This window comes from Trichomycterus rosablanca, chromosome 15 (genome assembly GCF_030014385.1).
Source record: "Trichomycterus rosablanca isolate fTriRos1 chromosome 15, fTriRos1.hap1, whole genome shotgun sequence".
Lineage (NCBI taxonomy): Eukaryota > Metazoa > Chordata > Actinopteri > Siluriformes > Trichomycteridae > Trichomycterus > Trichomycterus rosablanca.
The window spans coordinates 4333588-4349409 of record NC_086002.1 but is presented as its reverse complement, the minus strand read 5'-3'; the positions used below and the strand labels follow the sequence as shown (position 1 = coordinate 4349409).

The window sequence follows — 15822 nt, the reverse complement described above, 5'->3', positions numbered from 1 at the left end:
ATAAATATGAACATATAATTATGGGTTGATAAACTATATTAAACATATTACAAAAAGATACAAGTAAAGGTTACATATAATTAACCTAGTTTGAAATAATTCATCTTACTTTGGTTAAAAGCTTAAATTATTCTGTTGTTTATCTGCTTGGTCTTGTTTACTTATTAGACGTAGTGATGCACTATTACCTGACATTTTCCTGTTATATTTTTTTTAAAACAAAAATAAATACTATTAATTGTATGGGCATGTGCTTCTGGAGAAGTGGTTGGCCCAGATGGTCACATACTTTCTCTAGCCGAAACCATGAATAATTAATAAATGTGTTCTATTAATAATTAAAGAATACAGTTATTTGTGTGTTATTTGTTTGGACAAAATGTTTCTGTCCATCAATAGATCTAAGACCCTGGTCAGATCATTCTTTAAACCTCATTCCCGCCGCTCAGGTGGTGCAGCGGTAAAAACACACGCTGCAACCAGAGCTGGGATCTCGAATACATCGTATGGAATCTCAGCTCTGCCTTGCCGGCTGAAGGCTGAGCGGCCACATGAACAACGACTGGCCTGTTGTTTAGATGGGCGGGGCTAAGCCGGATATGGGTCTCTCTCTGTCAGACTGGTGCAATTACGACCTCTGCTGGCTAATTAGAGACGCCTACACAGAGATGAGGAAAGAGTGCTCTTAGTGTGTCTCTCTGTACACAATGCTAGGTGGCACAACACTCGTCAATGTTTGGGTGATAAGATGCATACGGCTTGCTGCCCACGTGTCAGAGGGGGCGTGGGTTAGCTTCGACCTCCTCGTTCAGAGCAGGGATCAGCATAGGCGGAGAGGAAGCATGATGCAATTGGGCAACTGGACACGCTAAAGGGGGAGAAAAAGGAGAGAAAATACATTTAAAAAACCTCATTCTATTAGATCTCATTAAAACTCATTAACATTAAAATCTCAATTCAATCAAAATTTCAAAATTGTTAATACTTCCTTGGAATTGCAATAGAAGTGCTTTATGTAGTCATCAAGCCAACCCAATTTTGGACACATAGCTTTCAGTGAGAGATGGGACTGGACTTTGACTCTCAGACCTGGAACATAACAACATGGAGTCGAGTTCATGCAGAATGAAGCTCTTTTACTTGATCACACTGCTGTGTATGCCAGCCTGCTTTGGGTTTTCAACAGGTAAGCTGCAACTTCTCAGTCTGTTCTGTTTGTTCAGACACGGAAAATACATTTCAGTTGTTTAAACAGACAAGATCTCACAATATTTTACTTCTGTGGAATTGCTGATCTACCGGGGACGTTGATGGTATGTGTGGTAGAAGAGTTGTGCTGTGTGCCTACTACATTGCTTTGTTTGGGACATTTTTGTTGAGACTGAGTCTTAGAACTGCTGATTTAATTCTAAAGCTTGATTTAAAGGAATTAAGCTATTAGTAAACACTGACTTTTGTATTCAAGGGTCGCCAAAGCGGATCTGGTTGGTCCACATACCAGTTTTCATGCCGGATGCTCTTCATGATGGGCTTCTGGCTGGCATTGCGCTTCCCATTGGCTATGTTTAAGTTATGAAATCTCAAATGACTAAATATCAGAGCTATTTTATCTGCTTTTTTATCTGCTGTTAATCAAAAATCGACCTGTTGATTATTTTTATTTATTTATCACTTACTGTGATTTTGTTTACCATATTATTTATTGTTCTGGACTCATACTCATTCCTTACTGAACTTTGTCCCCCATTAACACCCACACATCTCTCCTCCTGGTAAAGGTTGCACTACAAACCTTTTTCTGCTTAGTATAATATATCATTTGTACATACCCCATACCTCATTTGTACATATCCCTTTTGTTCATAATTTCCACATATATCATATACATCTGTCTATGTTTATAGCACCTTAATTTGTATATTATGTCTATAGCACTCCCATCTATATATCATGTTTATAGTACATATAATATATTCACCTGTATATCTTGTTCATACCACTGCCCATATCCTGTAATAATGTATATCATAGATACTGTACATCCTGCACTTGCTGCTTATTGCACTTCTGGTTAAATGCTAAACTGCATTGTACTTGTACATGTGTAATGACAATAAAGTTAAATCTAATATAATATAATCTAATATTGCTCTCTTCTTTTTTGACTGGAAGCACGAGTGTTCCTGAGCAGCACTGAAGCAAACCAACTGCTTCAGCATCGATTCAGACGTGCCAACTCCTTCCTAGAGGAGCTGAAAGTAGGAAGCTTGGAGAGGGAGTGTCTAGAGGAGAAATGCTCGTATGAGGAGGCCAGGGAGATCTTCTCTGTGCCCGAACAACTGGTGAGCTAAACGAATACAGCCACTCCAATACTCCAATCATGCCATGTTTAGCATAGCAGCGAATGTAGTAAATTAATGAAAATGTTCCTGTTTGTTTAGGATGAGTTCTGGAGGGTTTACACAGGTACAGTATTAACAAGCGTAAGTAAATAAAATATAGCCGTGAATATTCGTACAGCTTAAGCTGGATTGCTCTTGTTGTTTTAGAGGTGGACTACTGTAAATCAGAGCCGTGCAAAAATGGTGCCACCTGTGTAACTCAGGTGAAAACATATATCTGTATCTGCCCACCTGAGTTTCAGGGACTGAACTGTGACAAAGGTAATAAAGAATTATAAAGAATCTGAGAACTTTCTTCCACAAACGGTCGTAACGATTAACAGCATTATTTGTAACCCCAAAGAAACAGTTCCACAGACTTCTGATAGCTGTCTCTATAAGAACGGAGGCTGTGAGCATTTCTGCACCGAGGATGGAGACTCAGCTCAACAGTGTCATTGTGCTTCAGACTACAGACTGGCTGCTGACAACAGAACCTGCATTCCAGAAAGTGGGTTTCACACAGGACCATGATTTAATTAAATCAAGATGTGATTAGACAAGCATCAGCAGCCCCACATATCTAGTTTTTCAATCATTGTATAAGAGTATATCATTGTGTCTGACACTGAGATGAGGCTGCATTATTGTTTGAGGCTTTACTTGCTCACATGATGCTTCCACTTAATTCAGGACCACACTGTGACTAAAACACAAAATAATTATGCTTTGTTAATTATTAAGAGATTATGAATCATTTGTTAATAATTAAGAGATTTGCAAAACAATATTTTTAGATTTTTAAATAGATAAATAGTAAAATAAATAATAAACATTAATTTTGCTCCACTACACTAAACTAGACTTGAAATGATCTCATTAATAACAAGATTAAAATATAGAAATTTAAATAAAATACATGAAATAAAAAGCATGGATGCTTGGGTGGTGCAGTTCTAATGTAAGCTAGCCCAAAAGTGCATATACATATAGGTATCCAGGGTTCAAATCTCAGCAGTGCTATCAACCTGTCAGGCATCTGCATGAACATAATTGGCTAATGTCCGAGGGGTAGGTGATGGCCCGAAACAGCCAACCCGTTGGGATGTGCACTTGTCAGTGTGCTCTTAATGCTGATCCCAAGCCCAGATAGAAATATGAGGGTTGCATTAGGAAGGGTATTCGGTGTAAAAACTGTGCCAAGTCTGGGTTGGGGTGCTGGAGCCTATCCCAGCATTTCAATGGGTGCAAGGCACACAGTAACACCCTGGACGGGGCACCAGTCCATCGCAAGGCAGACACACACACACCCACCCATTCACATATAGGGCAATTCAGTGTCTCCAATTAACTTGACTGCATGTTTTTGGACTGTGGGAGGAAACCGGAGCTCCCGGAGGAAACCCACGCAGACACGTGGAGAACATGCAAACTCCACACAGAAAGGACATGGACCGCCCCACCTGGGGATCGAACCCAGGACCTTCTTGCTGTGAGGTGACAGTGCTACCCACAAAGCCACCGTGCTGCCCTGGAATTTACCATTAATGGGTAAATGTAATGTTTATGAGTGGCAAAACATCCCTAAAGATGACCAGTTATCATTAAATATTCTGATATAGACTTGATATAGAGGTTTTAAATAATACATCTTACTGAAAACCTTTTTGTCCCTCTCAGTGCCTTTTCCTTGTGGCAGGCCTGTAGTGACACAGCTGGGCCCTCGGATTGTTAAAGGACACGTGTGTCCTAAAGGACTCTGTCCCTGGCAGGTAGGAAGAACAGACTTTCACATCACATCATATAATAAGTCTCTACATGAGGTTGTAAACTACTTTAATAACTGATTTGTGTTGAGGATCATTATTTTATGACTTCATACAGGCGTTACTGCAGAAAGGAGGGACGTATAAATGTGGAGCAGTCGTTCTCAATGATCAGTGGATCGTTACAGCAGCTCACTGCGTCTGGCAACAAGATCCATCTCAGCTACAAATTATCGTGGGTAAGAATGTAAAATAATCAACCAATAACACACGTTTTGATACTTTCTAAAACTGAGACTCGTGCTGGTTATTGCTCTTGTCATTCTAAGCCATTTCCCCCCTCAGGCGAGCACATTCGTCTCCTCAAGGAGGGAACAGAGCAGATAAGAAAGGTCTCCAAAGTATTCATCCACCCTCTGTACAACCACACGACCACCGACGCTGACCTCGCCCTCCTGAGGCTGCGCAGGAACGTTTCTCTAGGACAGTACGTGGTGCCTATCTGCCTTCCCCCAGCGCACGGCACGTTTCATCGCACGCTGGGGATGGTGCACACCTCCACCGTGAGCGGGTGGGGTCGTCTCTCTCAGAACGGACCTCCGTCCACCGTGCTCCAGAGGCTGGACGTGCCCAGGGTGCCGCTGGAGATGTGCAGAGCTCACTCTGGACTCACGCTGACCAACAACATGCTGTGTGCTGGCTTCAGGGAGGGAGGGCGTGATGCATGCCAGGGAGACAGCGGGGGCCCGCTCGTCACGCGGTACAACAACACTTGGTTTCTGACGGGTGTGGTGAGCTGGGGAAGAGGATGCGCCCGCTCGGACGTGTACGGTGTCTACACCCGGATAACAGTCTTCGTCGAGTGGATGAGAAACATCATGGCTGTGGAATGATCGTGGATTTCAGAAAGATTTTTTATACACTATTTTAAAAGATTTACATTTTAATACAGACTGTACTGATACACTATATAGTCAAAAGTATTCGGACACCTGACCATGAGCTTGTTGGATATCCTATTACAAAAACAAATGCTATTAAAAAGACTGACCTGTATGTGACGTCTTTTCAGCTATAACAACAGCTACACTTCTGAGGAGACCTCTCACAAGACTTTAAAAAATGTCTGTAGGAATGTGTGCCCTTTCAGTCAGTCATTGTGCAGCTAGGCACTGACGTTGGTCAAGAAAGTCTCAGTTGATGTTCCAGTTCGTTCCAAAGTTTATTTCATTTTAAATCAAGATTTTCTTCCTGTCTTAATAGAGCTTGTTTTGTGCACAGGGGCACAGTCATGGAACAGAAATGGGCCTTCCCTATACTGTTATATAATTAATTTGTTACAGCTGTTAGCAATTGTTGTGGCTGAAACACATGAATTTAAAAATGTTAAGGGTGTCCCAATACTTTTTTGCGTATAGTGTAGTCAGTCTTACACTTTATTAATTGTTAATTGTTAATAACTTGTTCAGTTAAAAAATAAACAAATACAATTTAAAGATCATCACTTTTTTGTAATAATAAAAAAGTATCATTTGTTTGTTTATTATTTATGATAAAGCACCAATAAAACTCTACAATCACCCCTAATCATTTTATTCATTCATTCATTCATTTTCTTATCCGCTTATCCAATTAGGGTCGCAAGGGGTGCTGGAGCCTATCCCAGCTTTTCAATGGGCGCAAGGCACACAGTAACACCCTGGAAAGGACGGCAGTCCATTGCAGGGCAAACACACACACACACACACACACACACACACACACACATATAGGGCAATTCAGTGTCTCTAATTAACCTGACTGCATGTATTTAGACTTTGGGAGGAAACTGGAGCCCCTGAGGAAACCCACACGGACAAAGGGAGAACATGCAAACTCCACACAGAAAGGAGCCTGGCCAGCCAGCTGGGGCATCAAACGGTCCAGAAGGTCCTTCTTGATGTGAAGCAACAGCAGAAGTTACAGTCACTGGTTCGCTGATAATGTGTGCAGTATTATGGGCTGAATAGCAGCAGTCATGTAAACCAGTGGTCCCAGACCTTTTTTGCACCACGGACCGATTTCATATAAGATATAAATTCACCGGCGGGGGTGGGGGGATTTAAAATAGAATAACTATAGAATGGAAAATCTGTGTGAATCCTGAACTTTTTATGCTGCAATGAGATGCTGCTCCCACCTAGTGGTGATGGGGGACAATAACACCCGAAGAGTTTTGGAAATGTAATTGCTCTTGTAAGGATCTCTAATTATTTATTCTTTCTGGGCGGCCCGGTAATAAATGACCCAGTGGTTGGGGACCACTGATGTAAACCATAACAGGACAACAAGAGAACCTCACTGGACACCACAAAATCTCTATTAATGCTAAAAAACAGGTAAGACCTGTCTGTTTAAACTAAACCATGGTTTAAGCTGAAAATTTAAGACTTGAAGGACCATAATATTAAATGTCAATAACAGTCCAACAACAATAAAATTCCTTTCTAAAAAACACGAACTACAGAACCTGCTTCTGTACTCCATAGGACATTTTCTCTAAAATAGTGGACAGCACTTTGGTTAAAATGTTGTGTCTTTTAGTAAGTTCTGCTCGGTTTTATTGATCCTGCTTCAGAGCTGGAGGCAGGTTTGTCTTTGCTTTTGGGACTTTGTACCCATCAGCTGTGGGGAACAGAGACATCAGGAGAACAGCAGCAGCCATTATCCAAAATGCGCCTCTTATTTCTGCTCTCTCTGACGCTGAGCTTACACTGCTGCCACCCTGCTTCAGGTACAGTACACGCATAAACACATGATAATATACAGACTGAAAATATTACAGACGATTGCTGTGCTTTATGTGTTTTAGCTAAAAACTAGTCTGTAGTCTCAAACTGTCCACCTACAAGCAGTGCTAACACCACTGGCTTTGTTGTATTATAGTGTTTGTAGGGAGAAGAGCGGCCCATGACGGCCTCCTCCGAACCAAACGGGCGAACTCCGGCTGGTTGGAGGAGCTGAAGATGGGCAACCTGGAGAGAGAGTGTCTGGAGGAGAAATGCTCTTACGAGGAGGCCAGAGAGGTGTTCGAACACACAGAAGTTACGGTCGGTATCAAAAAATCATAACAATTTGCACAAAGAAAAGGAAAATATCAGAATTAGAGGCGGTGGTGGTTGGAAGTCCAAGAGAGCTTAAGTGGACGAATGATAATCCTGTCTTGGGTGGCACGGTGACACAGTGGGTAGCGCTGTTGCCACACAGCATGAAGGACCTGGGTTCAGTTCCATGGTCAGGCTTCTTTCTGTGTGAAGTTTGCATGTTCTCCCTTTGTCCGTGTGGTTTTCATCCGGGTGCTTTGGTTTCCTCCGAAGTCCAAAGACATGCACCAATTAAAGCTACTAGAAACCGTGTGTGTGTGCCATGTGATGGACTGGCAACCAGTTTGGAGTGTTTCCTGCCCTTTGCTAATTAAATCAGACAGTGAATGAATGAATGGACAGTGGTAACACAGTGGCAAAGGTACTGGGCTAGTGATCAGAGGGTCACTGGTTCAATCCCCACCACTCTTTTCCGGAAGTTCCCGGAGCTAGGCCTCTAACTCTCAATTGCTGTCACTTTGGATAAAAGTATGTAAATGTATATAAACGAATGAATGAAAAACATTTTTAATGCAATAAAAAATGAAGTGCACATTAAAATCAGCCTGTAAAATGTGATGGTGATTGAACATAAACATCTGTAACGTTTATTTTGTTTTATTCCTGATGTTTCACTACAGAACGAGTTCTGGAAAGATTATTACGGTAAGAGTTCCACACTTCACGATCATTACTGAATAATATTTACGTCACATGAATCTGTGCTTACATTTTCTGTAACTGTTCCAGACCACTGTGTGTCGAACCCGTGTCAGAACAACAGCACCTGCTCCCAGCAAAGAGAGTCCTACACGTGCCTCTGTCCACCAGGGTTCATCGGGCAGAACTGTGAGCGTGGTATGACCATTTATTACCATATATTTTTTGTTTTTGAAATAGAAGTTTCAGTGTATTAACATTTGTTATTGCTGTTAAAATGGAATGTATTTAAGTAATAATAATAAAAATAATAATAATAATAATAATAATATAGTAATAATATAATAATCAATAACAGGAATAATAATAAAAATAAAAATAATGTAATCAATAACAATAACAGGATTAATAATAATAATAATAAAAATAATAATAATAATAATAATAATAATAATATTATAATAATCAATAACAATAACAGGAATAACAATAACAGGAATAATAATAATAATAATAATAATAATATATATAAATATAATAATCAATAACAATAACAGGAATAATAATAATAATAATAATAACAATGATGATAATTATAACAATAATAACAATAATAATAATAATAATAATTACACAGCCCCATACCATGACAGACTCTGGCTTTTGGTCTTGTTGCTAATAACAGTCTGGATGGTCCTGTTTTTGGTCCGGAGCACACAGTGTCCTGGAATGCTGATTTATCTGACCACAATACACATTTCCACTGTGTGATGGTCCATCCTAGATGCCTCAGAGTCCAAATAAGTCGACGACGCTTCTGGACACGGTTAACATAAGGCTTCGTTTTTGCACAGTAAAGTTTTAAGTAGCATTTGTGCAGTAACTCTGTATTGTAGAGCTTGATAAAGGTTTGCTAAAGTAATCCCTCACCCATGTGGTTATATCAGATATTATTGAGTGGCAGTTCTTGATGCAGTGCCGTCTGAGAGATCGAAGATCACGGGCGTTCAGCTTCAGCTTGAGCCTTTGGGTTTTACACACTGAAATTCCTCCCGATTCCTTGAATGGTTTAACGATATTATGCACTGTAGAGGGAGAAATATGCGAATCCCTTCCAATCTTTCTTTGAGGTTCATTGTTTTTAAACATTTCAATCATTTTCTCACACATTTGTTGATAAACTGGATCCTGGAGCCTTTCCTGGATGCTGCTTTTGTACCAAATCATGATTACAATCCCCTGTTTGGAATCACATCATTATTTAGTTTATTCACCTCATTACTAGACCTAAATTGCCCCCGTCCCAACTTTTTTTGCAATGGGTTGCAGGCCTGAAATGCAGGAATGAATGTTTATTAATAAATGAAATGAAGTTGAGCAGATAAAACATGAAACATCTCAGGTTCATCCTGCCTGCAATCAGATAAAAGTCAAAGTAAATGTAAGGAACACTGTGTTTTTATTTTATCTGCATTTTCCATACTGTCCCAACTTTTTTTAAGTTGGGGTTTTATAACCCAAAGCTGTACTCACTAGACATGCACATGAGCGGGTTTGAAATCTTTTTTTCAGAGATTGCAGATCTTCCTGTTTCCTGCCTTCATGATAACGGAGGGTGTGAGCATTACTGTGAGGAGGAGCAGGGACGACGCAACTGCTCCTGCGCTGACGACTACTTTCTCGGGACGGATGGACAGAGCTGCATTTCCCAAGGTACAAGACGTGCAAACCATGTAAAAAGCTGCAATTTACTAATGTTAATACTAGAGGAGGGGAGTTATTGATCACTGTGTTTTACTCTGTCTGCTGTTATTGAATAGAGAACAGATTACAATTTTTAAATCTGTAATCTCACAGTTAGTAATTGTGAGAAGTAAATAAAGACCACAGAGTCTGGTGGAGAATGTAAACGGACAGCAGTGTATTAGGTACAGCATAGTGAGTTCTGGATTTAGATGTTTACCGTGTTGTACTGTAGTTGATTTCTTTGACTGTAACTTGCCACAGTTACAAACTCAAATGTGCTAAATGTGTCAGTGGTGTTCTGCTCCACCAGACTGCGTTTGTTTCTGTAGATATTTCACCTTCACCTGATTTTCTTCTCTGCAGTGATGTTTCCCTGTGGTAAAGTGCCACTTCTCCAGAGCAACACCTCGATAAACCAGCCGGAGCAGGACTCCAGAGCTCGGATAGTCGGAGGGTCGGAATGTCCTAGAGGTCACTGCCCCTGGCAGGTGGGGTACACTACAGAAGGGGGTCTCACACTTGTTATAGCCAGGAAACACTTATAATTGTAGAACAGATTTATTTAATCTAACTTAGTGTCACATGCACACCTCCAGTTACAATCTACACCAGTCTCTTGCCAACCTGCCATACATGCCAGCTTTGTGTAAAACTTGTGAGATTATCTATCTGTCTGTCTGTCTGTATGTCTGTATGTCTATCTATCTACCTTCTATCTATCTATCTATCTATCTATCTATCTATCTATCTATCTATCTATCTATCTATCTATCTATCTATCTATCTATCTATCTATCTATCTATCTGCATGTCTGTCTGTCTATCTATCTGTCTGTCTGTATGTCTATCTACCTATCTGTATGTCTGTCTATCTGTCTGTCTGTATGTCTATCTATCTATCTGTATGTCTGTCTATATATCTATCTATCTGTCTTTCTGTCTGTCTGTCTGTCTGTCTGTCTGTCTGTCTATCTGTCTGTCTGTCTATCTATCTATCTGTCTGTATGTCTATCTATCTGTATGTATGTCTATCTGTCTGTCTGTCTGTCTATCCATGTATCTATCTGTCTGTCTGTCTATCCATCTGTCTGTCTGTATGTCTAGCTATCTATCTATCAATCCATGTATCCATCTATCTATCTATCTGTCTGTCTGTCTATCTATCTATATATCTATCTGTCTGTCTGTCTCTGTCTATCTATCTGTCGGTCTATTGATCTGTCTGTCTGTCTATCTATTTGTCTGTCTGTATGTCTGTCTATCTATCTATCTATCTATCTATCTATCTATCTATCTATCTATCTATCTATCTATCTATCTATCTATCTATCTATCTATCTATCTATCTATCCATCCATCCATCCATCCATCCATCCATCCATCCATCCATCCATCCATCCATCTATGTACTCCCTGATCAACATCCTCCTGGCTGGACCTTGGCAGGGTGTAGGTGGTGCCATATCCATGTAGAGTGTTTATACTTGGGCAGCACAGTGTATAATAAATTGTGCATGTAGAATACACACTGCACTACATTAAAACCAGGTCTTTTTATCAGGTCTTGCTGAAATATGGTGAAAAGGGCTTCTGTGGAGGCGTGATCATCAAGCCCACATGGATCCTCACAGCTTCCCATTGTTTAGAAAAGCTCAAGGTCAAGTTTTTAAAGATCGTTTCTGGTGAGTTATTTTGCAGGTTGGCATGCGTACCCATCTTTATTTGAGGTACCACCTGACCACCTTTTATATCCAACATAGGTGAGCATGACATCGAGGAGAACGAGGGCTCTGAGCAGACCATAGAGGTGGAGGAGATGATTCTGCACCCCACTTACGTCCCTGCGACAGCAGACAGCGACATCGCTCTACTCCGCCTCCGCCATCCCGTGGTCTACAGCACATATGCCGTACCCGTGTGCCTTCCTACCAAAAGCCAGGCCGAGCGAGAGCTGTGGGCTATCAGCAAACACACCGTGAGCGGATGGGGCAAGCGTAGCGAGGAAGGTCCGACGTCACGCGTGCTCCGGAAGCTCGACGTGCCTCGTATTTGGACACAAGACTGTGTTACTGCAAGCAAGGTCACGCTAACCGCTAACATGTTCTGCGCTGGATACATTGAGGGCAAGGAGGACTCGTGCAAGGGGGACAGTGGTGGACCTCTGGTCACCCATTACAGGAAAACCACGTTTCTCCTGGGAATCGTGAGCTGGGGTAAAGGATGTGCTCGGCCTGGGTACTACGGCATCTATACACGTGTGTCCAACTATTTAAAGTGGATCCACACACACGTATCGGCTCCAGCAATCCAACAACAGCAGCAGTGAAATAGGCCGTGTAGCCAAATGTCTGGTGCATTATCCTCTCAGAGCGGCATTGAAAATTATGTAATAAAAGTAATGTAATCATTTCATCATGTTTTTAAGTATTATATATTAACACTTCCAACAGTAATAGAGCTTTACACTGACTAGGCATAACATTATGACTGAAAGCTGAAGTGAATAACACTGATTATCTCTTCACCACGGCACCTTAATTAGGCAGCAAGTGAACATTTTATCTTCAAAGTTGATGTTAGAAGCAGGAAAAATGAGCGATTTTAGCGAGTTTGACGAGGGCCAAATTGTGATGGCTAGACGAATGGGTCAGAGCATCTCCAAAACTGCAGCTCTATCAAAAGTGGTCCAAGGAAGGAACAGTGGTAAACCAGCGACAGAATAATGGGCGGCCAAGGCTCATTGATGCTTGTGTGGTCCGATCCAACAGACAAGCTGTAGTAGCTCAGATTGCTGAAGAAGTTAATGCTGGTTCTGATATAAAGGTGTCAGAATACACAGTGCATCACAGTTTGTTGCGTATGGGGCTGCATAGCCGCAGACCAGACAGTTAGGAAGGTGGTCATAATGTTATGCCTTATCTGTGTACCCCAATCCAGAAAAATTGGACAGTATGTAAAAACCCAGCATGTAGTGAATTGTAAAGCCATTAAAATTCACTTATATTTAAATAATACAACAGTAATTTATGTTTTACCTTATACATTTCACGTTTTTACTTTTACTCTATTTCTCAAAGTCCTTTTTTATCCGAAAGAGACTGTATACACAATTTCCCAACAATTTCCCGACAATGGAAACCTGACAACAGTGGTGACTTGTATATACGTTAAGTTTCCATTGACGCAGAGGCATAAACTGGCACATTTTGAAAAACGGAGGTCAGTTGTTATTGCAGCAAAACAATAAAAGACCTTGTTCTGCTTGCAAAGCAATACAGAGTGCATGTGCTTGACTGGCCTGCCTGCAGTCCACAGATCTGTCTCATTGAAAAAATTCCACTTGCACAAATGCGACAGTTTTTGTCCTCAGTTCCTCAATGATTAAAAAGTGTCATTAATAGGAAACACAGCACTAAACAGGCCTGTATCCAAACATGGAGACATCAAATTTGTAAGTAAATTGCTCACCATGTTTCCCCCCCAAAAACTATAAAGGTTATAATATAAAAAATTAAATAGAAGACTTCTTCAGCATAGCACATGATAAAATGTAAAGGAAACTTATAAATACTGAGAAAAGTTTATTATTAGAGGTCCATTCATGAAAAGTTGGAAGTGCAGTGTGTGTTTAATTACCATTCAGAGCTTTAAAGTGGTGCTAGTCTATTAAAATGTGACTCATAAAGGTATTTCAATTGTTCTAATTTAACACTGCTTACCAAATGATTCAATTATTTTAAATGATGTTTGATCATTTTCTGTATTTAATTTTTTAATATTTAATTTTGAATAAAACATTTCGTTCTGTTGCAGTTTATTTTAACCCCATTATGAACAAAATGACTCAGATGTTCTGAACACAGAACCAAACGCTATAATCCAAACATGAATTCTTGTGCTGCTCAGCGCCTGGTACATCGTACAGCAACAGCACACGCTGTGATTTATCACAGTTTAAACTCAAAATATTTATAACTCAACACCCTTCAGAGAGAAATTTGTACCCTTAAACTCAACGCTTTCCTTAAACTGAACGTGTTCAGTTTGTTTTTTAAAAATGTATTTATTTAATTTCAAATTAACAATAAACAGCCGTTTTGCTCGGCGCTCGGCTTGAGCGGTAAAACATCATCAAAGTGTGAATATGAGACGAATCTGCATTTGTGTGGAATAACCGTCACATTCACTCTGAAAGCTCCACATGCATCTGCGTTTATCTGGATTCTCTTTCACTTTTAAACTTGTGTTACAGCTTGAGCTTTTGAGAAATTGTGAGAATCAGAATCAGTTTTTTATTTCAGTGTTTTTATATTATATTTGTCTTATTTTCAGTGTATAAGTGTTAAAAACAACCTCATTATTTTACATGAGCCTAAAACATATGCAAGTCCACGGGACAATGGAACACATTAACAGGTTTCCCAAACATCCTTATGGGAAAAAATACCTTGAAACTCAACGCCTTTTAAACTCAACGCCACTCCCAGAACTTTGGATAAATGCATCTGCTAAATGCCGAAATGTAAATGATCAAAAAATTCAATTTAAGAAAGGGTGATGGGAACCAGTGGTAAAATGCCTCTGTCCCAAATTTCTTGAGTGTATTATAGGCATCAATTTCTAAACAGATTTAAGTTCATCATTGAAAACACTAAAATATTTTTTTGTCCTTTAGTCTGTTAAATAAAGGTTAAAGTGAATGAACAACTTACAGAATTCAGTTTTTATTGCGTTTATTGAAAGTGTCCCATCTTTTCTGGAAGTGGGCTTTGTAAAAATTCAAAAATGGTCTAAATTCCCCCTCACCAGTAAAGACTTCTGATCAGCATTTACAAGAAATGTTGCTGCTCATGAGGTTGAAGCCCAAATCTTATCCAGCCTGGACTGAAAATGATTATTTAACATGTTTCATAAGTAATAAGTTAACAGTCACAACTGTTTGTGTGTTATAAATGTTGAAGGATTGTGTTTGTGTATTTTAATACTCAGATTGAACCCACCCAGAGAATTTCATGAGGATTTCGAGCAGAACTGGATGTGGATGAGCTGTGTGAGGTGGGTGGGTAGGATGGGCTTCTTTTCTTTATCAACTGACTGAACGTTCAGTGCCGTGTGTTTCACACCGTGGGAAGATAAAGCAACAGTTTTGTTTCTGTTTTGTATTTTGTAATAAATTAAGAGCTTTTTGATCATATTTATGTTCTTTTTTACTACAAACAGTCTTCATCAGGTAGGTTTATATTTTATTATTCATATTCAAAAGCTCCTGTGTTAAATTCACTGGATGTGGAGAAAGTGTTAATGCAACACTGATGATGTTACTCTGTTTTAAAACTATGGAAATCAATGTTTACATTTATATGAAGCTACTTTAATTTAAATTATGCTTGATACCTTTTTGTGCTTATTGGTTACTACAGCTGAGGTCAAACATGTACATACACAGGTGAGGGACGCGTGTGTATCACAGCAGTTTTAGGAATTTTCAACTGCTCTTTTATCTGTGACTGAAGCTTGTAACATTTACAACACGTTTTTTATGTGTATATGTGTATAACTAACAAACTAACTCACTAATGAATCCAAGTTCTGTTTGTATTGTTCCTGTTGAATAACGTCATGTGACTTTGTGACTTTGTCTCTTAATCCCATGTTAGTGAGTGTGGTTGATGATTTATAATTGACTAGTAACTTCTCTTTGCCCATATAAATAGGGTTAATTTGACTGCACTTATTACAAATTACAGACCCCATTTCCAGACAAGTTGGGACATTTAGTAAAATGCAATAAACAGAAGATTTCTCTTACATTTCTGTGTAAAATAATGTTAATTAACTACAAAGACACTGTATTCATAATGTTTTAACCCTGTCTGACATTATTTTTTATTTATTTGGTTGAATTTGAAGTCGTGTTGATGATTCAGCAGGAATTTCAGCTTTCACATCACCACATCCTTGTTCTAGGTCCTTACTACAAGCTCAGAGGACCAAGATCACAAATCCAGATCCACAAATGTTATAGAACTGTGTCTAAAGAACTAAAATACACACATAAACCAAATACATCAAACTCTAATAAACCTGATTTGCAATGAATCCACCTACTAACAAAACAAAAACAACAATTTTTAGACTTAGTATTTA

The 15822-nt window shown here is 39.6% G+C and overlaps 2 protein-coding genes across 2 annotated transcripts; both read left to right on the top strand.

Annotated features, from left to right (window-relative positions):
* The first annotated feature begins 1090 nt into the window (after nucleotides 1–1090).
* f7l (coagulation factor VII, like) lies at nucleotides 1091–5734 on the top strand. Its single transcript, XM_063009732.1, has 8 exons — nucleotides 1091–1186; nucleotides 2173–2342; nucleotides 2442–2466; nucleotides 2550–2663; nucleotides 2746–2892; nucleotides 4062–4153; nucleotides 4266–4386; nucleotides 4493–5734. Exons 1-8 carry the CDS (start codon nucleotides 1105–1107, stop codon nucleotides 5038–5040), a joined length of 1299 nt encoding a protein of 432 aa, XP_062865802.1. The 5' UTR covers nucleotides 1091–1104; the 3' UTR covers nucleotides 5041–5734.
* A 1087-nt stretch (nucleotides 5735–6821) lies between these two features.
* Nucleotides 6822–13487, top strand: f7 (coagulation factor VII). The gene is made up of 8 exons (XM_063010475.1): nucleotides 6822–6920; nucleotides 7073–7236; nucleotides 7911–7935; nucleotides 8020–8127; nucleotides 9502–9642; nucleotides 10039–10163; nucleotides 11237–11357; nucleotides 11436–13487. Exons 1-8 carry the CDS (start codon nucleotides 6860–6862, stop codon nucleotides 11999–12001), a joined length of 1311 nt encoding a protein of 436 aa, XP_062866545.1. The 5' UTR covers nucleotides 6822–6859; the 3' UTR covers nucleotides 12002–13487.
* Nucleotides 13488–15822: the final 2335 nt, after the last annotated feature.

Excerpts from the sequence above, each read along its gene's own strand:
- f7l (XM_063009732.1), top strand. The coding sequence starts at position 1,105 with ATGGAGTCGAGTTCATGCAGAATGAAGCTCTTTTACTTGATCACACTG. Across the intron at positions 2,467-2,549 it reads GTTCTGGAGGGTTTACACAG|AGGTGGACTACTGTAAATCA; the intron begins GTACAGTATTAA and ends TTGTTGTTTTAG. Across the intron at positions 2,893-4,061 it reads CAGAACCTGCATTCCAGAAA|TGCCTTTTCCTTGTGGCAGG; the intron begins GTGGGTTTCACA and ends TGTCCCTCTCAG.
- f7 (XM_063010475.1), top strand. The coding sequence starts at position 6,860 with ATGCGCCTCTTATTTCTGCTCTCTCTGACGCTGAGCTTACACTGCTGC. Across the intron at positions 6,921-7,072 it reads CTGCTGCCACCCTGCTTCAG|TGTTTGTAGGGAGAAGAGCG; the intron begins GTACAGTACACG and ends GTTGTATTATAG. Across the intron at positions 9,643-10,038 it reads ACAGAGCTGCATTTCCCAAG|TGATGTTTCCCTGTGGTAAA; the intron begins GTACAAGACGTG and ends TCTTCTCTGCAG.